The sequence below is a fragment of the Melanostigma gelatinosum genome (genome assembly GCF_949748355.1).
Source record: "Melanostigma gelatinosum genome assembly, chromosome: 15".
Classification (NCBI taxonomy): Eukaryota; Metazoa; Chordata; class Actinopteri; order Perciformes; family Zoarcidae; genus Melanostigma; species Melanostigma gelatinosum.
In genome coordinates, this window is record NC_136648.1 from 1982917 (window position 1) to 2006975 (window position 24059).

The 24059-nt window shown below is 42.6% G+C and overlaps 1 protein-coding gene across 4 annotated transcripts; it reads left to right on the forward strand.

Moving 5' to 3' along the window:
- On the forward strand, positions 1-23626 carry zmynd11 (zinc finger, MYND-type containing 11; the record flags this gene model as incomplete). 4 transcript variants are annotated; one of them, XM_079285379.1, is made up of 15 exons in its annotated part: positions 1-59; positions 8196-8355; positions 9723-9746; positions 12264-12425; positions 13375-13452; positions 13694-13786; positions 15269-15356; positions 15687-15742; positions 15873-15950; positions 16172-16290; positions 16559-16877; positions 17686-17760; positions 18217-18525; positions 18612-18797; positions 19069-23626. In XM_079285379.1, the coding sequence occupies 14 exons, from the start codon at positions 8218-8220 to the stop codon at positions 19189-19191; spliced, it is 1848 nt and encodes a 615-aa protein (XP_079141505.1). In that variant the 3' UTR covers positions 19192-23626. The 4 variants fall into 4 exon arrangements, with proteins under 4 accessions (XP_079141505.1, XP_079141502.1, XP_079141503.1 ...); XM_079285376.1 differs by lacking the exon at positions 1-59 and adding an exon at positions 4786-4916; XM_079285377.1 differs by lacking the exon at positions 1-59 and adding an exon at positions 4786-4916 and having other exon boundaries at positions 16559-16868.
- Between the last annotated feature and the right edge of the window lie 433 nt (positions 23627-24059).

Consider the following 24059-nt stretch of genomic DNA (forward strand, 5'->3'; position numbering starts at 1 on the left):
CCGCCTCGCCTTCGATGCTTCCTTGCAGCAGCTGTGTGTTGGTGACACTGTAAGCAAAGGTGAGTTTGTAACGGCACACGCTCAGTGACAACACTGCAGCTAGCGCCGTTAGCTTAGCCGTTAGCTGCCTTTCCTAACATGGCGCCCTCCAAAACAAACGAGTAGGTAGCTGAGTTAGCTGACTGTGTTTTGCCGTTTTAGCGACGGCGGACAGAGCTTCGGGTGTACCCGGAATAATACTAGCTTTGTCGTTTTGATTGTAAATGTTATCTAGCTTAAGTTTATCAACCACCCAGCTAAAGGTAAGCTACGTAACAGTTTATGCTAGCATCGCTAACTAAAATTAACTCACCTACAGACCAACCATTACTTGTACGTGCTTGTTCGGGGGGTTTATGTTCTCATGCTATACATAAGCAATGTGCATTGTCTGGTTTAAGTTATTTAGTGAGAGTTAAATCGGCAATTGTGTCTCGACAGGCTTTGGTTTGGTCGTTAGCTAGCATGCTAAGTAACGTTAGCTAGAGCCCGTGGCCTTCCACGGCCAACCCTCTTTGTTGCCCAAATCTACGAGTGGTTTTAACTGTGACAGCTAATAACGAGATGTGTTGATCTACAGTGTGATACCCACGATTGTTTTCCATAGAAAAGCCCATTTGGTCTCCCCAGTCAGTGCCAATGTGGATGCTATTAGCTACTAGCTGGCTAACGGGAGTCAAGCTAAAACATCTTAACACTGTGTGTGACTCTCATGGTTGATTTAATTCATACAATAACTATCAGGGATCGTTCTTGATGTGGAGTCACGTTTGGAGGAGCTGTTGGTGGTTTTTCAGCGCTGTGGAGTCTCACTGGTTTACCCCCCATGGGAGCCACAAAACCCTCTCAACCCGTGTCTCCCTAATTGCCCCTCCGGTGTCGCACACCTTGCCTAATTGATTGGGGAGCTCGTTGGCGCCGTTCTGTCATAGTCTTGTGTGAGCTCTCTGGAGACAGACTTGCAGGAGGTGGCTGTGTTTCATGCATGCATGCAGGCCGGAGTGGCCATGCTGCCATGGCAGCATGGAGCCATGGCACAGGTGGCCCTCCTTCACGCCTGCTGCCCTTGACACAGAATAGGGGAGCTCACATTACTCACCTTGCTGCTGTGTTGAGACGCTGTGAAGTCTGATCAACTCCCTGATTTTTCAATGGCTCACCTTGGCGCTCACAACCAGGAGTGCTGTGACGTTTTTAAACCAAAATGGGTATTAAAAAAAAAAGTTGATCTACCTCATCTCCTAGTTCTGCATAATATGCACATTGACGTTAATATCACAATGTTTGTACACTGTTGCCATTACCTTGGACAGACAGAGGAAAAGCTTAAATTTAACAATTTTCATGAATATTAAACACAAAAAAATAAATCTGTTTTTCCCCCTGGAGGCTATTGTTGCATTCAGTGTGGCTGGAATGAATTAATTTAGCACATCCCGAATTTGTAGTTTGAAAAGTGTTGTGTTCTTCCCGATTTGTGCACTTTTCCAGCACGCTGTTTCATCTTATAATGTGTTAAATTCCGAAAAACTATTTAATGTTTAACCATTAAACACATCGAATAAGACATCTAATAGAGATAGACGATTCTGTCATATTTAGGCCTAAAGGAATCCAGATGTTAACAATGAGAGCTTGAGTTGAACCTAACATGTAACTTTAATATCAGAGGCATTAGGCTTACCTCTGTGTACTTAAACCCGGGCTCAGATCTAGTCTGTAAAAATATAAAATACTATGTTCAAAGAGATGATTATCCCACAACAATCCAACTCAATAATCCTTCGCTCTGACCAGAACCAAAGCATGAACCAACAGGCCACATGAGATATGTTGCCCGTTTGCTGCCAGTGACCACCTGTTTTGTGTTGATAGTCGCGTTGTGTGATTTGCTTATTTGCTCTCAACACCAAATATGTTTTTTTTATATCACCCTGAGCCACATTTAGTACTCGGATGAGCAAAGTGTGGAGATGAAACATCCTCCCCTGACATCTGTCGCAGCCTCTTCTCACACACAGTGCACTGAAGCTAAGCCTCCTCCTTCGCATAAATATGCTCCCGGCATTATTATGGTTAGCTTTTGGCTGCGATTTATGAAAGTGACATCTTAAGTTTCACGGACGGTTGAGAGGATGACCGCATAAAATTGGATTTGAAGATATTCGGAGAAGGCCAGGCCTGTTCATCACAGTTAAGAGCCAGCCGGTATTATTCCGAACCTTTGAAGGTCTCTTAAGAGTCATATTCCCTCTGACATGTTCTGGGCGTCCAGCACCACACTGCTGTATTTGTTTTGATGGTTTGGAAATGTCCTGTTAAGAATGAGAACAAGACATGATATATATTCATGTCTGATATGTAATCAATGCTCTTCAGGAGGAATATGGCTTACATGTATGCATGTTTATAGAAATGGTGTTTGGATTGGACACTTTCGCCGGATTCTAAATTTATGTTGGAACACATATTGTTGTTTGCATTGCGTTTATACTGTTATGTTGTTAATATTACCGTTGCCATGCTTGTGTGGATTCATAATGTCATGATATTGCGATATATTGGGGTATTTGTGCTATCTATAACTATATAATGTCTAATAATCAACAGTACAAATACTGTTTGTTTACAATAAAATGCAATGTGCACCGGTTTAAGAATTATTTCATGAAAATGTAGTTTTCATGTCTCACATTATCATGACTTTTTAATGCAACACAGAGAACACTGGTTTGATTATTCAATGTGCATGTTGCACACGTAAGATGTATTTTGATGTTCAGCATTGCGGGCAGTCTGAATATTTGGAAAATGACAAAAGTGCTTGTACGTATGAAATGACGAACTGTCAAATGGCAGAATCCTCCTTCATCATGCTTAACGGTCAGTAATGTCTTTTAAAAACAGTCCCATGTGATTCCTGTTCTTCAATTAGTAAAGAAATGACAGTTCTGTGAGAAGTTTGTCGTTGTTATATTTGCCTGTAAAATATAATTTGGACACTGTTCGTATTAGTTGACCAGATCTTGGCCGTACGTTCACGTTAAAGCATCTTCACTTGTTACGGACTTCATTGTGAGAACAATATTTCATGTTGAGATATATGTGGATTATTTGTGCGCTCTAAATTAATAACGAGCACCTTGTTCTGGGCAACACGACAAACATAGTTCAATTATTTAATGGGATTATTTAGGGCTGGGCGATAAATCGATTTAATCGATTAATTCGAATGTGTGCTTTAAGGCGATGTGTTTTATTGAAAATCGAGAAAATCGCCCCCACCCCTTTTTCCCGTAGTAGAGTGCGCGCGCATTGTTTACAAACTAAAACAATGGCGGCCAGCAGCTTCACTGCTGGCCGCCGCAGCCGCCACCTCACAACAACAACCCAGCATTTTGGAGACATTCACCAACTGTACTCCGCATGAGAAGAAGAGTGCCCGGTGGAAAGCCATCACGGATGCAGTCGCGATGTATATCGCAAAAGATATGGTGCCCATATACACCGTGGAAAAGCCGGGGTTTATTCACCGTCTCAAAGCTTTGGACCCCAGGTACGTGCTACCAAGCCGTAAACATTTTTCTGACGTTGCCTTGCCTCGGCTGTACAATAGTACACGCCAAAGGATCTCTGCGGAGCTGGAGGGGATATCATTCTACTCCGCAACAACTGACCTGTGGTCCAGCAGGTTGACCCAGACACCGATCCACTTGACTGGTGGAAGCGTCACCAACTTAACTTTCCAAGGCTAAGTACTTTAGCAAAGAAATACCTCTCTGTGCCAGCTACAAGTGCCCCCTCTGAGAGGCTTTTCAGTGTGTGGGGGGGGGCATTGTTACATGCCACCGTGCATGCCTGAAGCCAGAGGTAGTAGACAGGCTTGTCTTCCTGGCAAAAAATATTTAGAAAAAACATGCACTACTGTTTAATACTGTTGGTTATGTTGTGAATGCACTTGATTTTGTTTACATGCACTTATTTACTGTGCAAAATATGTTATGTTGATGTTAGATCAGATGTTGCACTTTTGAAAATGTGAATGTTAAAGGGTCATATACATTTTATTTCATGCTGTGTTTGTATCAGTGTATTCAGTTAGAAAAGCTTACTGTAAAAAGTTACATTTGCACAGTTGTTTACAATGGAAGGCTACTATTTAATGCCATTTAATGTTATGTTTAATTTAATTTTATATTTAAATGATTCAGGCAAACAAAAGAGTGACCAAATACTTTTTGTATACTACAGGCACCTTTCTACAATGTTCAGGTTTTGTTTGCACTTTATTTTTATCAACCTACTTGGGAAAATCATCACAAAATAAAAGAAAAAATTGTTTTCAACAGCTTCTGTCATCTGCAAAAAATTTTGGGGGAAAAAAATCGATTTAAATCGTGAATCGGATTTTTTGTAAAAAAATCGGAGATTTTTTTTTTAGGCCATATCGCCCAGCCCTAGGATTATTGCATATGTAAGACATATTATCATGTTCAGTGTTGCTGATTGGTTGTATGGACGATCTCTTCTGCCTACAAAGGAACACAACTACTCCCACAACCAATATTACTACCACCAGTGACACTGCTGTCATGTTTAGGCCATAACCTCAGCTGTTACATCACCAGTATAAACGGTACCACTGGTATTCTTTAATCGGTGGTACTGTGGCCTCCCATGTCTGTATTTTGGTAATACAATTACGTCTGCTGATTTATTTATTTTTCCGTTGTTCACACAGTTAAGATGAATAAGGAAATCATGTCACGCGTGGTGAAGAAGAGGCTGGCGGACCCCAAGGTGGTCCAGTATGTGTGGGCGGCCATCGAGGTCGTCCGCAACCAGAAACAAATCGCAAACATGGACAGGATCTCCAAGTAAGTTAAATCACACACAAGACGGATATGATGATGTGTATCTGTCATGGAATGTGTGTACGTTGACCAAAGATGGGTTCAACTAAATAACAAACAAACAAAAAAAACAGATTCCCACCGATCTAGCCGTCTGTGATTTAATGTTGAGGTTTTAAAATATCTGCCCCTTGAGTCTTTACTCAACCGGCCTAATACAGACGAGGTGAATGGCATGAACGGAGGCGTTAAACTCAATGTGCTGTTCATTGCATTATTCTCCGAAACAAAACGAAGTGTGAAGAATCAAAAAGACAACGAGTGTAACTCATAGATACGCTCGTAGACTGTAGATTTAACCGGCAAAAAGTCATAAACCAACTTCCACGATGATGAGGAGAGATTATAGTCATCTGTAAACTGTCTCATATTCATGGAATACTTTATTGCCTTCATACAAACCCTGTGAAGAAACAAGTTAAGTATTAAATGTATTATAAAGAAACAAAGTTGAATATGAATTTTAAGACCTCTGAAAACGAATTGTCCTTCTTTGTAAGTTCTCCAGTCCTGTAAATGGTGATCGCCTCGCGCCGGCTTCACTACGTCGAGTATAAACTACGCTTTACTCTCCGTAATCCACAGACCTCCCTGCAAACAGATTCCCCAATGACTGCTTTTTACATTTTTTTTGTTGCACAACATAAAGTGACAGGAGAGCGAGAAGCATAACGAACGTTGGGTTTGAGTAATCTGCATGCATCTGGGCATTTTGGAGGAATTTTGTCTTGAAGGAATCTTAAACCTGTACACAAACTTTTCTGGTTTGTTCTGCTTACGTGTCCTGAAGCAAAGTCTTCCCTGACGGCTCCCTATTCAAAGGGTTCCAGGTGATTTGCACAGTGATGACCTGAGGGGAGAAAGACAGCGGCCCACACAAACGTGCCATTACTTGAACCCGGCGTATGCCGACGCGTTGTGTAATATGAATCATTTCACAGACTTTTGTTGTGTGTAATTATAGATTTATACTCAGGAATTGGTAGCTGAATAACTCACCGATGCATCATTTAGAGATACAGAATGTGTCGAGTAGTAACTGTCTGTTTTCATTAGTCTATTGGCAGATTTGTAGAATAATCAATCATTTAGTTTGTAAAATGACAGGAAGATTCATTTTCATTTCTAACATTTTATAAAATGTTAGAAATAAGCGGGAAAATGCCAAAATGACGTCTACAATTGTAACTCACATTTGAGAAGCTGGAGTCTGAGAATGTTTCATCAGAGTAGTTGCTGATTTAATTAGTTAACAACTAATCCATTGACACATCAATCATTGTTAATGTGTGTTCTGAAGCCCTATAATGAACCTCCATATAGTATCTACTGCTGGTTTGGGGGTCCTGATGCTTTAAACATTACATTTTGTTGATGTTATCTGTGAAAACGATCCTCACTTTCTTCACAACTATGCAAATTCGTGACAAATAATCCGTCGGCGGGTGGAGCGGAGACCAAATGAAACAAGTTGGCGAGCACCTTTGGGGGGGACTGGCTGGCTGCCAGCCAAATCAATATACCCTGTCGGCGAGCGGCTGTTGTTGTCATGGCAACAGTAAGCAGCGGCGCACGCACCCTAACTCCAGTCACACTGTAGCTTCATTTTGCCAAAAACGAGCCTTGTGGCCGAGAGGGCGATGGTTTTGGTTTTTAGTGAAAATAGAGGAGATTAAAGTCGGCGAATAAATTAACCGTCGTCTCTGTCACGTGATGAAGATGTCCGGTAACCTTCTCACACGGCAAGAGTCAGGTAACCGTTAACCAATCTAACCTGGTGTGTGTTTAACCAACTGTAAAAATCATGGTACGTCTTCACTGTAGTCAGAATGATCACTCAGTCAAGAAATAGGGAAAATAACACAAGATACTAAAGAATAACTATCCATGAAAATGAACCACAAGGAGACAAAACTCACAGAAATATGCATTCACTTCAAAAAAGAAATCTCAACTCCGACATAGATGGAAATGTCGGTCTGATGTATTGAAAAGTTCTTCCTTTGTTTCCTCTCGTCTCGCCTCCTTGGTACCTTGGTTTTACCGTCTTTGCTTGAAGTAATCCAGCCTGACTCGTGTTCACCTCGCAGACCTGTCGGCCTCTCCATTGTACCTCTGGAGTAAGTACAGACTCACCTGATCCGTGTTGGCTCGTACGCTGGCTCTCTGCCACAGCCGAGGATGCGTGACGTCAGAGGGTTCGCTGCCAGGAACCAAACCGGCCACGATTTGAAATCGCGTTAGAGGAGAAACCAGATGAACGACTTGCACCTTTCAAATCACGTGTATCTCCAACCAATATTGTTGCCTAAACTTAACTGTCTGTAGTTTTGTTGCCTAAACTTAACTGTCTGTAGTTTTGTTGCCTAAACTTAACTGTCTGTAGTTTTGTTGCCTAAACTTAACTGTCTGTAGTTTTGTTGCCTAAACTTAACTGTCTGTAGTTTTGTTGCCTAAACTTAACTGTCTGTAGTTTTGTTGCCTAAACTTAACTGTCTGTAGTTTTGTTGCCTAAACTTAACTGTCTGTAGTTTTGTTGCCTAAACTTAACTGTCTGTAGTTTTGTTGCCTAAACTTAACTGTCTGTAGTTTTGTTGCCTAAACTTAACTGTCTGTAGTTTTGTTGCCTAAACTTAACTGGCTGTAGTTTTGTTGCCTAAACTTAACTGTTTGTGGTTTTGTTGCTTGAACTTAACTTTGTAGTTTTGTTGCTTGAACTTAACTTTGTAGTTTTGTTGCTTGAACTTAACTTTGTAGTTTTGTTGCTTGAACTTAACTGTCTGTGGTTTTGTTGCCTGAACTGAGCTGTTTGTGGTTTTGTTGCCTAAACTTAACTTTGTGGTTTTGTTGCTTAAACTTAACTGTTTGTAGTTTTGTTGCTTAAACTTAACTGTTTGTAGTTTTGTTGCCTAAACCAAACAGTTTGTTGTTTTGTTGCCGAAACCGAACTGTTTGTTGTTTTGTTGCCGAAACTTAACTTTGTAGTTTTGTTGCCTAAGCTGGACTGTTGGTGGTTTTGTTGCCTCAACCGAATTGTTTGTGGTTTTCTTGGCTAAACCTACGTGTACGTTGTTATTTTAAGGCCAACCATGAGGTGTTTTCTTAACCTAAGTGGTTTTGTTGTCTTAACTTTAGTTTTTAAAGAGACTGTGTTGAAGAGTCTTGAGCAACTCTTTCAATGTAAAATGTTATGACGAATGGCTACCGTACAGCTGAATTACTTCTCATCCTCCACCTGCGCAGGTACCTGAGCCGTGTGTTTGGCATGCACCCGAAGGAGACTGCCAGGCAGATGAGCTTGGCGGTGAAGGACGGCCTGGTGGTGGAGACCCTGACTGTTGGCTGCAAAGGCACCAAGGCCGGCATCGAGCAGGAAGGATACTGGCTGCCCGGGGAGGAGATGGTAAGTTTAGCAACACTAATCCTTCAGTCTAGATTATGAGTTATTGGTCACCAAAAACAAGCAGATTCATCCTTTGTATGTCTGATATTTACGTGGTGGGAGTCTGTGTGTTAACATTGTGAGCAACATTTTTCAAGAAGTCACTGGAAGTCCAACATGTCCCATAGAGCTGAATGGTCGAAGCGGACTTGTTTGAGAACGACTAAATAAATGAGCGTTTACCGCCTCTAACGGCCAACATGATGGGATTTTGTTTTATGTAGTTTTAGCACACTGAAAAAGAAATCCCTAACCAGAGAAAGTTTGAAATTTTTGCTTCAAAAATCACTCAACGATCAGTTGATCAATCTGCTGTGGTTATATATTAGCTGAACAGCTTCTTTAAAGATTACAGGAATGCTAAGTAGATACAAGTATTGTAGAATGGTGGTAGTGATATTAAGGTTTGAAAATGTGCCGCATTAAATATGCATCGTCTTTGTTTTGAATTTGTCTCATTTCCCTTGTTTGTTGACGGTGTCGCGATGCTTTCACTTGTGTCTGCCTCAGTAGCGTAGCTCTACCCGAGGAGAACCCTCCTGCCGTCTGCCATGTGTGATGCAAATAGCACTGAATGGATTACCGTGCAAGTGGCTTTAACGTGTAGCCGGTGGCCGCTTTAATCACAGTGATTTCTAACACCCTGGCAGTACCTGTCAGGCTTTACCCAGTAAACTACAAGAGCATCGTCAGTAGACGTATCATGCAGGGAAAACAGAAGTAATGGATGGCATTTGAATTAGAGTAATATAAGTATGTATACCGTTTAAATATAATTGCATTGCTCTGCAACAACTTGGGTACATGTTTACTTCCTGTCAGCTGATGTCACTGACACGCACCGCAACAAGGAACCTATAAAACATTTTAAAAAAGGGTCGTTGCATCATATTTAGTATTATTTGTACCGGTACCGTTCATTCTTTTATATATTCCTTTAACTTCAGAAGGACACACTGGAGAAATGTTCACGTTTTACAACTGAAAGAGTCTACAGGTCATTGTGAGGGAGAACTCAGCAAAGTCCAGGACCTGTGCTGCGTTCAAGACAACTCGGCGGTCGTAATCTTCCCACTTGTACATGTATGTATTATTTAGATTTAAATGCAGGCTGAAATACTTAACGTTGCCTTCTAGTGTCCGAGTTGTCTTGAAACGCAGCATGATGTCCATCGTGGTCCCTGTTGTTATTTTGTGGTGTCACCAAAAAATATTGATGTGATTTTAAAAAAAACGTCAAGACACTTTTAACCAGCGGAGGTCAGGTGTTTGTTTGTTTCGGCAGCAGGACTTTTAAACACTGATCTCTCAATCATTTGCAATCACAGGATCCGAAAGTAGAAGGACACAAGGTAAGGGCTGCTTTGTTATTACCAAATTCAGGGTTTGATACTTCATATCGATGCCTTCATGTGTCTGTCCCCGCCTCCTCTCAACTAACATCATTCTGTGAGGAAGCCGCTCTGCACTGATGTGAGTGCAGGTTGCAGAAAGTCGAAACAACATACGGGTTGTTTAAAAGTTTTCGACTATTTTAAAATGACATGAAAGTCCATCTACGTGGTTAAATCTCTTGTTTGAGTGATCAGTGATGAAATATGTGCTCGCTACTTCTCTACAGATGTGCTTGATTTAAATAAAACAAAAAAACACTCATTTGGCTCAAAGCTGCTTACAGGTGTAAGAGTCAGATTTCTGAGGATCTGTGAGGCAACAAGCGAAGCAGTTTACCTCTAAAAGGAGCCGGATCCTGGGCTTGTTGTTGTGTCGGTCATTAGACGCTGAACCCTGCTGCTCGGCCTCTCTCGGCCTGGAACCACAGGCGCCGTGTCTGTGGTTCCTCAGTCTGCCGCGGAACCACAGACGCCGCGGAACCACAGACATGGTGTCCTTGGCTCAGAGAGCGCCGCTCTTGGAGAAGCCAGCCTCGTGGTTGATCCGCAGCGCAGTGAAGTGTCCTCTTGACATTCCACAGAACACGAGGGACGTTTCTGTGTTTGTGTGGATGGATTTTCAGTGTATTCACACATGACCTCCTTCACGGACTTCTTTCTTCCCGATATTGATCGATGTATTTATTATATCATGGCTGCAGCTAACGGACATATATCTGATCCATTCATCTTTTGTATCATTCATTTAGTGTATAAAATCCTAGAAAGCTGTAAAAAACAACTAGTCATCAGAACTTCTCAAAGCTGTCGGTGACATTTTTAAATGACTTGTGTATATTTTATACTTTCACTGATATAAAGCAGAAAATCTTTTACTTTTTAGGAGCTGGAAACACATTTGTTTTGTTTTGTTGTTGATTCAATTTCTGTCAATCGACAAATGAATTCATTGACGATAGGAGTCTGTGCTCGCGCCCTGCTGGTGGTGAACGGTTCCGTTACGTGTGATTCTTAACGGGTTTAGAGAATTTTGGGGATTTCTTTGTGCTTCGATTGAGCGGCACTGAGTCACGGCTCTCCTGCTCTCCCCCACCGAGTCGCTCCAGACTGAGTGGGACTCAGTTAAAGATAAATCAACCGTCTCTGCCCTTCACGTGAACCACTACTACTGCAACGTGTTTGTTCAGGGCTGCACAGTTATGGCCCGAATGATAAGCTCACGATTACTTTTGATTGCTATTAAGATCACCGACATTATCACGATTATTCATTGAATTTTTAGGAACAAGCTATTTTTTTATTGCATTTTCACATTTAAACCGACAAAGCACTGATTTCACTTCCGTGTTCTGCGACATCCGCGCTAACGTACGAATCTTATCAGAATAAAAGTTATTCACAGGGCATCTCCTAGAAGCACAATACTATTGTACCAAGACGTTTTGATTCCAGGACCCTTCATGACATTCTTTCTCTGAGAAATAGACGGATGAAATAAAACATCTGTAACTGTACAAGAACCTTCATAAGTCAACAAGTCTTTATGTATTTGTACAACATGTACTCATGGATACACAGGGATGCGGTACATGCACAAACATGTCCTTTATAGAGTATTTATTCCTGGAAAGGATTCACTGTGTTTAATCGGAGCAGAGTTTGGCAGTAATGCACACTTCCACATATTCACACTCGAGGGGCAACTCGGTCCAGATTCCTTTGTTTGTTTGCTCCACGAGAAGAGAAAACAGGCGAGTCTCTTGCTGAAAAAGCTTATTATCACAAAAGGGATTTTATTTCTCATCCAGATCGTCTCAGCTGGTTCACAGCTTGAGTGAGTGACCTCGTGTTGCTGTGAACTCCGTGCTACCAACACCTGCTGTTGTTGCTACGGCCAGCGTGGTTTTCACTTTATTTATCTTTTTAACTTTCCCTTCATTGAATGCTACACCTGCGTTATTTCCATCGTCACATTCTGGAAGAAAGTTTATTTTTTTAATACTTAATATTTCTTTTCTTTCGTGGACTGTATATTATAATGCAGAACCAGGATCTGTTGGATTGCTGCGTTCTGGAGCTGCAGCAGCTAAAGAGAAGTGACACGTCTAACAGGAGACCAGCCAATCTTCTCTTTATTCAGACATGAAACCTCAAAGCTGTCGGTGACATTTTTAAATGACTTGTGTATATTTTATACTTTCACTGATATAAAGCAGCAATGGCACTTTTAACTCTTTTATGAATAAAAAGCATCACTGATCATACAAATGTAGACATTTAACCACTTCAGTTTTATTAAGCATCTACATCTTGTGTTTCATGGAGATAGAACCCGAAACACCCAGGAGTCCAATCAGAGATAGTTAATTAACAGGATGAAGAAGGTTGCCCCCCCCCCTCCACCCTGCTGCTGTGGAAGGCGGGGGGGGGGGGGGGTCACCCAGACTTGTGCTCTGCCGTGTCTTCCCCATCCAGGAGTGGGAGGCGGAGAGCCACGACTGGTACTGCTTCGAGTGTCACCTGCCGGGCGACGTCCTCTCGTGCGACAACTGCTTCCGGGTTTATCACCTCAAGTGTCTGTCGGACGAGTTCAAGCCCAGAGACGCAGGATCCCACTGGCAGTGCGTCGTCTGCAGGGTGGGTGGTCACACGGGAGGCGTGTGTGTACGCCTTCCTCTTCAAGGATCAATGAGCATGTTTCTTTGGAAAGGAAAGGCAGTTTGTGTGGCCTTCATTACTCCAGAGTTGAGCTTAGTTTCAGGTTAAAATATGGGGGCGCTTAGCTGTCGTGTGAGCATATCGGCGAAGAAATTAGTAATGATTTATGGGATGACACGCTTCATCTATATGTGCTAAACATGGTTTAATCCAATGTGAAAATGTTGAAACAATATGAAAAACTACTGTTTACAAAAAAACACCAATAAAACAATAACGGCGGAAGGTTTGACCTTTACTTGCAGCTAGTTAGTAATCATGTTTTAAACCAAACCAAAGAAATAAACCAGTGATATTTGAAACGGCAGCCTAACGAGCCGAGTTATTTTAAATGTACCGCGACCAGACATTTTTATTTTCCTTCTTCCACGCTGCCACTGCAGCGATTTGTCCTGAAGTCTTCGTTATGCTCATATGTAATAATCCTACAGAGACAAATAAGTCACGTTTCTCTTGCAGAAATCTTGCTGAGTTGGCTGTTTCTCGTGTCTCTCCCGGCCTGAGGAAGAGCAAGACATTTCAGAAATCAGTTTTTGCTGAAAACACACAAAGAAAATGTGTTAGTGTTGTCAATATTTGTAATTTAAACCAATGTCTGCGCTAGAAAAGAGCTAATATTTCCCATCTGGTGTCACTGTCAGCTGTATGCTGACTCTTGATCATTCGTAGCGCTCGTTGTCTTTGTTCCCTCCCGGTTCCTCTCTTCACTTCCTGTCTCTTCTACCAGGTCCTTTGTGTATCTCTGGTATGTTTGAGGACGGGGCACTGGGCCGTTATGAATACACACATTTTAACTGTGTATTGGAGCATTTGGATTGCAGGTTTCAGATCAGACTTGATCTCAGCTTCACTCCTCTCTGTCCTGCAGGGCAGTAAAAAGAAGAACCTGAACAAACAGGAGATGAGTAAATACCTGCGCTTCATCGTGCAGCGTATGAAGGAGAGGGTGAGAACAACCATATCTTTATTGTGTGTGTGTGTATGTGTGTGTATGTTGTGTATAACTACCCACAGTACCCCTCACCCCCCATTAGGAAAAGAATATCCGTCTCCTCTCTCTTCCCCCCCCTCTCCAGCCTCCACTCTATTAAAGTTCTGATTAATCTCATTACTTCTCCTCCCCTCCTCCCTCCTCCTTCCTCTCTATGACGTGGTATTAAATCGTTATCCCTCCTCTGCGTCTGCAGGCGGTGGACCTGAACAAGAAAGGCAAAGACACTAAACATCCCATGTACAAACGGCTGATCCACACCGCGCTGGAGGTCTCCAACATCCACGAGGTAACCGCCACAGAACGCCCGCCATCTCTTTCTCGACTTTATTTATTCTAATCATGAATATTGACCTTGTTGATTGTTAAGCTTTCAACTCTTCCTGTTTGATTCAAACATCCCAGCACTCTCTAGTGAACAAGCGTTATCGGAACACTCATGGAGGTACAGAACATCACTGCGTTACTTTGCTCCTGAAGAAAATCGTAGAAATGTAAAGATTCTGTGGCGAGTTCTGGAGTCAGAAGCAGCATCTTTATTTCCATGTGGATTCATTGATGATTCATTGAATATGTCACAGAAAGTCTCACTGTGGTCAGCGGAGCATCTCATCCACACACACGGGAGCTTTATCCAGACCTGAGCGTGTTTGTTAGTGTGAATGAGGCTACTGCCCTCTGCTGGACCGCTCACATGTCAACAAACAACACAAACACACACACAAACAACAAACAACACAAACAAACAACACAAACACACACACACAAACACACACACAAACACACACACACACACAACACAAACACACACACAAACAACACAAACAAACACACACACAAACACACACACAAACACACACACAAACAACACACAACACACACAAACAACACACACAAACAACACACACAAACAACACACACAAACAACACACACACAAACAACACACACAATCAACACAAACAAACAACACACAACACAAACAACACACAACACACACAAACAAACACACACACAAACAACACACACAAACAACACACACAAACAACACAAACAAACACACACACAAACACACACACAAACACACACACAAACAACACACAACACACACAAACAAACACACACACAAACAACACACACAAACAACACAAACAAACAACACAAACAAACAACACACAACACACACACAAACAAACACACACACAAACAACACAAACAACAGAAACACACAACACACACACACACACACAAACAACACAAACAACACAAACACACAACACACACACAAACAACACAAACAAACAACACGCAAACAAACAAACACACAACACACTCAGTGTGAATAGACTTCTTTGTACTTGTCTCCTCTGTCCAACTTTCTCTCTCTCTCTCTCTCTCTCTCTCTCTCTCTCTTTGTGTCTCTCTCTCTCTCTCTCTCTCTCTCCCCCCCTCTCTCTGTCTCTCTCTCTGTCTCTCTGTCTCTCTCTCTCTCTCTCTCTCTCTCTCTCTCTCTCTCTCTCTCTCTCTCTACCCCCCCCTCTCTCTCCCCCCTCTCTCTCCCTCTCTCTCTCGCTCTCTCTCTCTCTCTACCCCCCCCTCTCTCTCCCCCCTCTCTCTCTCTCGCTCCCCCCTGTCTCTGTCTCTGTCTCTCGCTCTCTCTCTCTCCCCCCTCTCGCTCTCCCTCTCTCTCTTGCTCCCTCCCCCCTCTCTCTCTCTGTCTCTGTCTCTGTCTCTGTCTCTGTCTCTCTCTCTCTCTCTCTCTCTCTCTCTCAGAACCTGTCTGAAGGAAAGTATAAAACCTTTGAGGAGTTCAAAGCTGACGCTCAGCTGATTGTTCACAACACTGCCATCCTGTATGGAGGTGAGTCAGAGCGTCACCATGTTAAGGTGAAGTAAAGTCCTCAAACTGAATCCTCTCCTGCGAGCGGATAATATATAATTATACCTTTCAGTTCATGGGACAAACGTACTCAGTGCACCATGTTATGAAAAGATGATTATTGATAATTGAATTAATTATTTGTAAACTGCCTTACCTGCTAAATATGAGGTGAGTAAGATATTCTCTTGTTCTCTGCCTCTCACTATATATGTACGTTGTATATCTTGCACCAGCTGTTCTGTGTGTTATCAGTCCTCATGAGTCTTTAAACATTTACTTCAAGAGTTTAAAGTCGACCGTTTCTTTCAGTTCACAGCGACCAGGCGGAGATCGCACGGCTGCTCTTCAGCGACACGTGTCACGAGGTACCGCCGTCTGATTTATCTGCATCCAGAGCTCATCAGCGTACGGCTGCCTTGATCTTTATGTTTGTGACGAGTCCAGATTTGTTGAACTCTTCTTTCTTTCTTTCTTCGTCTCCTCCTCCTCCTCCAGTTGAACGAGCTGCTGCTGTGTAAGACCTGTTTCTACCTGTCCAACGCCCGGCCAGACAACTGGTTCTGTTACCCCTGTGTGAGTACAAGCTGCTCTCATCACGACACACAGATCCATCTTTAGGTCTTTCTGTTTCTTTAAGCATCGCGTTCATACAACGGTTATTAATGGCAGCAGTTGCATAACTTACTTTAATATTATCACGCATAATACAGAATTAAGAACTAAGCAGGAAGTGTTGCCACTAAAGTCAACCCACCAAAGTAAAGTGTGTGTGTGTGTGTGTGTTGCCTCGGCAGACGCCCAACCATGACCTGGTGTGGGCCAAGATGAAAGGATTTGGCTACTGGCCGGCTAAAGTCCTTCAGAGGGATGAAAGCCAGGTGGACGTGCGCTTCTTTGGCCACCAGCACCAGAGGTTAGCACGGAGGCAGACATCGCAGTAACGCACCTTTCTGTTGCACCTCAGGTTGAGACGGATGATCTCCTCATTGCTAGAGGCCATCTTTATTCTTTATTAATTCTTTCCCAGAACGCTCCAGATGATCGTCTCTGTTCTCACACCATTCATTCATCCGTTCATCCAAAACAGAAGGAAACGCGGTTCAAATGGACCGAAACGAATGAAAAGGTGCAGTGCTGCTTGGTAAACCTCGAGCACTGTTTTTCCCCCCTGTCCTCCGCAGAGCGTGGATCCCCGCGGACAACATCCAGGACATCAAGGTGAGCATCCAGCAGCTGCAGGTGAAGCGCAGCAGCGGCTGGAAGAAGGCGTGCGAGGAGATGGAGCTCTACCAGCGCTTCCTGCGGGAGGGCCGCTTCTGGAAAACAAAGATGGAGGAAAGCAGCATGCCGTCACTACCGCCTCTGCAGCAGAGTCAGAGTCAGAGTCAGAGTCAGCAGCAGCAGGAGGGCAGCGGGAGGACGGACAGGCTGGAGAGGACGGACGAAGCAGAGTCCAGCATCTCCTCCACCAGCAACGAGCAGGTCCGACAAGTAAGTGGGGTCAGTTCGGTTTACTCCTGTTAATGTCGTCGTGCTCTGTTTTATGTGTCGTGAACGTGAGTGATACAGGACGGGAACACGAGCGTCTCTTTCTGTTGAGTAGCCAGAGTGGACCGTGGCCGACGGCGTGAGTTTGAACTCTAGACGTGAATTGTTGCAAGTCCTCGTTTTCTGTCTTGCTGCAGTTCGTCACATTTAGTCAGAGATGTGATTGAGATCAGTTTCATTCATGCAGCGTTTAAAGTGTTTCATCACAAACACCAAGCCAACAGTTTGAACTCATCTGTACCAAAGTCATACAGCGCTTTGGAGAAAATGGATTAAAAGGAACAAAAATGAGGAACCAAGCCGCCCGGTTAACTGAATTACAGCAAACTGTGCCACCTGGTGGCTGAACGTAGTACAAGATATTCAATGGAAAGTTCTTTCTATTTAGTTTCTTAAATACATTTATAGATGTTTATTAATGATCATGATAAACATTTAACACTAAAGTAGAAATGAAAAGCGTTTGGGAGATTAGCAGAAAATGAAAACATATTCTACTGTTGAGCTGAGCAGAAGGTGTTTTATTATTTAAATCACAATAAAGTTGTTTCTGTAAAGACATGCTGACAACAAATAAACAGCAGCAACCTGTTAAAAGTGTCCCTTCTAATTATTGAGTAAAATGCTTTCGTTTAATTTCCATTTCATAGTTTTAGTCTGAATTGGAAAAAGGAAGAAAGACCTTCAGGACATTTTAAACATTTTAACAAAATGTATTTAATGCATAAATATATATTCATTTTTCTTCCTGTTTTTCCAGCTCAAAGGCAGCCTGGAGCCCAAGGCCAAGAAAAGCCGTCGATCTCAAATGGTCGAGCCCAAAGAAGAAGTCAGTGTAAGTGAGAATTGCTTCCAAAGCATATAAGAAATAAAACAGATCGTTGGATGATGTAATCGACCAATGAGAACCAAGTATAGAACTAAGCGGTGTAATAAACATTCATGAAGCAGCGGAGGGATTGTTGTGACAGTGAAATGTGCTGTTTGTGGCGCGTCGGACGTCTGGACCTCATCAACTGTCAGTCACAGCTTCATCAGAGTCCATCCGGTCTGTGGAACTGGTCCAGACTCAAGTTGCTGTAATTTGATGAACTGCATCGTTAGGAGTTATTATTGTTACGCACGGCTGGAAGAAATGAAAACATGTGATTTTACAACAAATACTTCTCGTGGTCTCGTCCCTACTGACGTACTTTGGCCGGCGTTGAAACGGTCTTTGAATGTAAGAAACCTCGTGCATCAGTGTTTCTAAACAACGTTTCCTTTTCTGTCATCCGTTTGACCGTTTCAGTCTGTGCTCCAATGCTCGTCTCTCCACCAGGACCCGGAGCCCGAGATGGAGGCGGTGAGCTCCAGCCAGGAGATCCCGGCGTCCTCGGCGCCCCAGCAGCCCGAGAGGCTGTCGGTGTCCACGCAGACCAAGAAGACCGGCGGCGGGTCGCCGCGCACGCTGCACCGCGGCACCCAGACCAGCAGCGACGCCGCCTGCCAGAACATGTGCCACGAGAAGTACACCAAGGTCTTCAACGACGTCAAGGAGATGATGAAGGCCGACAACAAGAGGGAGACGGAGAGGGTCGTCAGAGAGGCTCTGGAGAAGGTTGGTGCTGGACGATCGGGGGGCAGGAGGAGGTCTGTATGTCCGCGAGAGGGTCTTCAGCTCTTCTTCTGTCTCTCCCCCTTCAGCTCCGTGCGGAGATGGAGGAGGAGAAGCGCCAGGCGGTGAGCAAGGCAGTGGCCGGAGCTCAGGCGGAGATGGAGCGGAAGTGTAAGCAGGTGAAGGAGAAGTGTAAAGAGGAGCTGGTGGAGGAGGTGAAGAAGGTGGTGGCCCAGAACAAACAGCTGGTCTCCCAGACCAAGAAGAAGCAGTGGGTGAGTCCTGGGACGAAGTAGCCGTCTGATGTTTGTGTTTCAACAATATTTCTAAAAGTTATACGTCATGTAGAGCTGCAACTAACGATTATCTTCGAGTTTAATCCATAAAAAAAGTTTCCCTGCGATGTAGCGTCACCATTAATTACATTTATACAACCACAATATCAGCTTTGTCCGTTCCTGTTTGTTTCAATGATCTTTCCACGTCTTCCAGCTTGTTCTGGAGCGCTTCCCCTGAGCTTGTTGTTGTTGTTGTTGTTGTTTGCAGTGCTATAACTGTGAGGAGGAGGCCATGTACCACTGCTGCTGGAACACCTCGTACTGCTCCATCAAGTGTCAGCAGGAGCACTGGCACGCCGACCACAAACGAACCTGCCGCAGGAAGAGATGAACAAGCCCCGCCCCCTCCCTTTGACCTTACACAGCACGCCATTGGCTCTCGCCCTCTCCTCCTCCTGTCAGTCAGTGTCTACAAAACACACACACACACACACACTTCCCTCCTGCTTCTCTACTGGCCTTCCTGAAAACTTTGTGGACCCGACGTTTTCTGCGTGAAAAGAGCGATTTGTTACCTTTTTTGTTTTCCTTTGTTTCTATTATTTAATATACCCATCGTATTGATTTCTATGCTGTTGTTATTCTCTGAATCGTGAACAGATTGCTCGAGAGCAGAGTTATGATTTTTTGTGTTTTTCACGATCTATTATTTTCTTTTCTTTACTGAAGTGCTGCCGTTGAGCTTGTGTCAATGTGTTATTTAAGTGTGTCGTAACAGATGAGCGTTAACTGAATACATTTTATTACCCGGAATTTTTAAATGATCCACTTTTCTTACTGTAAATGCAACAAACACGCCGTGACTCGTACAGTTCAGACACAGCGTGAGTCCCGTCGCTGCATCGGACGAGCTCCGCTTTCATACAGAAAACATTCACAAAAAGACAAAACAAAGTGCAGAGATGTGGACGACGTGGCTCACCGTGTCCGTGGTTCCTGCAGTGTTTTTATTAAGCTCTTGCGGTGAGTAGCACCTTTTTATCGTTTCTACCTAAAATCACATCGAGTCCTCGAGTCACTCATTGGGAACAGGGTCACGACGTCAAGGAGGAGTCGACTAGATAACTCTTCCATGTATTATTATAACTATGACATCATTATGCACATCCCGGGGCTCTTTTATTAATAGACTAGTTTTTATGAATCCGATATTTAAAATGAAAAGCTTTCAATTGGTTCTAAATTGAGGAAATGTTGAGCGATCTTTCCTGAGCTGGATCTTAGAGAGGTTCCATGATTTCACTGTTTCTCCTCCTTTTGTTTTCTTAACGGCCCGAATGCTTCTTTGTAATATTGCCAAAAACACACACGAGACATTTAGTTGAAGCGGCCTGAAGACACGCGGCGAGTCGTCCCTCCTGCTGCGTCCTACAACCTTAAAATAACGACACATATATATTTTTACAAGCTTTGCCGGTTACATTTTTACTTTGGGAGGCGAGTGAGAAAGAAACATATCTGGTGATCCAGATTCTGTCGTTATGATTTAAGAACAGGAGAAAAAATGATAATTTTTTATAAAAAATAATGTGTCTGAGGAACAGGTGACTCCAAAAACCCTTTTTGACACGCGAGTGTTTTGTTGTGATACTCACTTTGGCCACTAGAGGCAGACGTGCACCACTACCCCGTGTTCTAAATGGGTAAAATAGCATTCACATAACATCTCATGTTCAGCCCCTTGTGGCCGCAGTGAGTATTACAACAACAAACCTTTTAGATTGAATTCATTAAAATAGAGCTGAGAAAGGTTAAACGCTTCTTTCCCGCTGTTCTTCAGTCGTAGACAAACTGAGACGAGGCCGACGCCCCCAGCGCTCCCTTCTGAAGTGACTCTTTCACTGCGTACGCTGTCGTCAGTGGTCGCTGCCGCTTTCTCTTTCTTTTCTCGTCCTCTTGCTCCCAGTGAGGCGACGTGCATGTTGATGGTTTCATAGTTTGTCTTCTTTTCCTGTCATTACGGTAAAACAAAAAACAAAAAAAACAGACCAGAAGCTCACTGGTGGTGAATAAACAGTGACGATGGATGGACCAATATAAAACATTATGCAAATGTGAATGATCAAATTCATCTTTTCTGCAGCTTCCTGCACGAGATGTTGAGCGGTGTATAAATACGGTGCTTGGAAACTTCTTTCTTTTTCTTGAAGTGGCGATAAAATTGCCCCTTTTTGATTTTCTGAGACTTTTAAAGTTGCTCGACTGTTTCCTCGGTTATGACGATCGACTGAACGGAGGAACGTGATTCAGTTACTCTGTAGCGACGCAGATTGCTGTTAATCGATTTGTGCTTTGAACATGTGACAAATAAAATACCGTAAATTCTCACATAGTGGGCAGGACCTTTTTATTCATCTCGACTAAAGACGGGACTTTTATATCTGCGGTCTGTAAATTACATTTTAAAACTTCTCAACGCTTCAGGTGCAAATACCACACTACATTACTACATAGTATTTGTACAACATGTACTACATACTAATTGACCTGGTGAAACAGTACAAGTGTTCAAGTTACTCTTCCATTCAACAGGACTTAATCTACATCAGCAAACAGACGAAACAAAGTGTTTTTCAATGACTTAATACTTTTTAACCTGATACATTTATGTAGGTGGTACTCTCAACTATGTACTACATACTATGTGAATCAAGTGTGTACTTTATACTTCTATTATATAAGTATACTGTTTTCCAGTTATTACACAAGAAATCCTCACGCTTCAACGTTTTCCACCAACAGGAAATTACACAATATGCGTCACGTTAGGACTGCAACTAATGATTTCATTATTGATAGTGATTATATATCATTACATAATAATATCCATTATTTTATTTGTATCTTTACTGTTAGAAAGTATTGGAACGGGTCTTCAAATGACTTGATTTGTCCGTTAAACACCAAATAATATTCAATTTACATCGATATAGAACGGAACATTCTCACGTTTTGAGAAGCTGGAAAAACAAATCTTATTGTTTAATGTGATTCATCGCTGATACAATGTATTGATCTGAATGTTCTTGGTTTTATTTCCCAGTGTGAACACGCTGTTGTGTGGGGATCTCTTTCATCTCCGAATGTTTTCTTTGGGAAATATGTTCTGGAAATCTGAAGAGTTTCATAAACAGCAGCCGAGAGCAAAAGCTGCTGTTCATCAAATCCTATTTAAAAACCAACATTGTGTTGGTGCGTCTCTCAATACTGCCTGACTTCCTGTCTGTGACTCTCCGCTCGAAGCTGTGTGTGTGTGTGTGTGTGTGTGTGTGTGTGTGTGTGTGTGTGTGTGTGTGTGTGTGTGTGTGTGTGTGTGTGTGTGTGTGTGTGTGTGTGTGTGTGTGTGTGTGTGTGTGTGTGTGTGTGTGTGTGTGTGTGTGTGTGTGTGTGTGTGTGTGTGTGTGTGTGTGTGTGTGTGTGTGTGTGTGTGTGTGTGTGTGTGTGTGTGTGTGTGTGTGTGTGTGATTTACATCTTCAGTAGGAACCAACGGGCTTGGAGCAGAGAGTCACAGACAGGAAGTCAGGCAGTATTGAGAGATGCACCAACACAATGTTGTTTGTTTTGACCCAATCTCATGCACACACACAGTGTTCATGGTGATGTAACTCATTCTGTGTTTTCTATAGTTTTTGGCCCAGAATAAGAAGGCGTATTCGGCTTTGATACACTTGTTTTAACAGCGTAAAGATATTATTATTATTATTGTTGTTGTTGTTTGGAAACTGTCCACTCTTAGAGAATTTACGGTAACTGTTCCAGACTTTAACTACTTCAAACCTTTCGACTCTTTCTTCTGAAACTCATTTAAGTGTATCACTTTAAGATGTAACATGTTTGTGTACAGTTTGAGCGTCTCTCTCTTCTGATCCAGCGGCTTCACATTTAAGTCTTGATTTCTGGAGAAGAGTTATTTTAATGTTCTCTCGTTCTTCACCACAGTCCTCCTCATCATTGCACTACATGTAAATAAATGTTCTTCCTGCTTCACATTATGGGTACATTGTAAATGTATTCACAGTGACCTGGATGACTGTTGGTCTGGTTTTGTACAGTGTACAACCGTTAATCACACCCGCTGTCCCCGCGCTCGCACTCTACTGTCATCATTTCTCTTCATTTTAATCTCAGCGAGAGCTTCGCCTCCGATTCATCGAATACCTCGTTATGTCACGTTGAAAGCCAAACTAATAATAACTTGTATGTTCTCCGCGTTTATTTCTTTTCACTGTTTTTATATTCGTCCATCCAGCCGCGAAGAAAAAGAGATTTCAGTGTGAAACGTTTTTGATGTCATTCCAGTTGGTGTTATTTCTTTGATCTGCATGAGTAAAGGTGTGTGTGTGTCCTTCTCTTCCTCTTCATGTACTGCAGAAAAGACCTGGTTGCTCTCAGAGTGAAGCAATATGACAATGTTTTTGTTCTTTTGATTTCTGGAACTATTTTCTGCTTGAAGAAGTGAGTAATCGATGAGCTCGTAACCGGACCTTCCACTGTTCTTATTCCACAGTATTATAGTACACAGTACTCCACAGTATTATAGTACACAGTACTCCACAGTACCACGCGAGTACTGGCTGCGATCCTGCTTGAGCTCACGGAGTAGTTGTGTGCGTCCCGTCCTCTGTCCATCTGTAAACTATTCATCGTGGCTTCGTAACATTTTCTATGCTCCGGACGTTTCCTTTTTTTTATGCTTTAGCTAGCAATATGTATATAAATATATTCTATGTGCTAACATGGAGGAAATAAATGTATCAACAAGTTGTTTCCAGTGTTTGTTCATGTTCTACTTCTTCACCTTTAGGACGTGGACTCTTACAGAACGCGGTCCTTATTCTGCAGGTCGTTTAAGACGTCGGTCGATTCCTCAAAACACTGAACGAATGTTCTGAAGACACGTTTCTGTAATAACGCCGTCATGTGAAAGTTAACGGGATGACGTACTGATTTTTATGTTTTATAATATACGATTCTTGATGACATACTATTCTGTGATTTATATTAATCGTGGCTTATTTACTTATACTGACTTATTGCATTTTATACGATGACATCACTTTTACAAACGGAACCTTTTTTATGAAATGTTTTTAATAAATACTGGCCTCTGTATATTAGTTTAAGATATTTGTCGACGTACCGAACCATCACCTATTCCAACGTCCTATACTAAGACTTTTTTACAAGAAATCTTTATA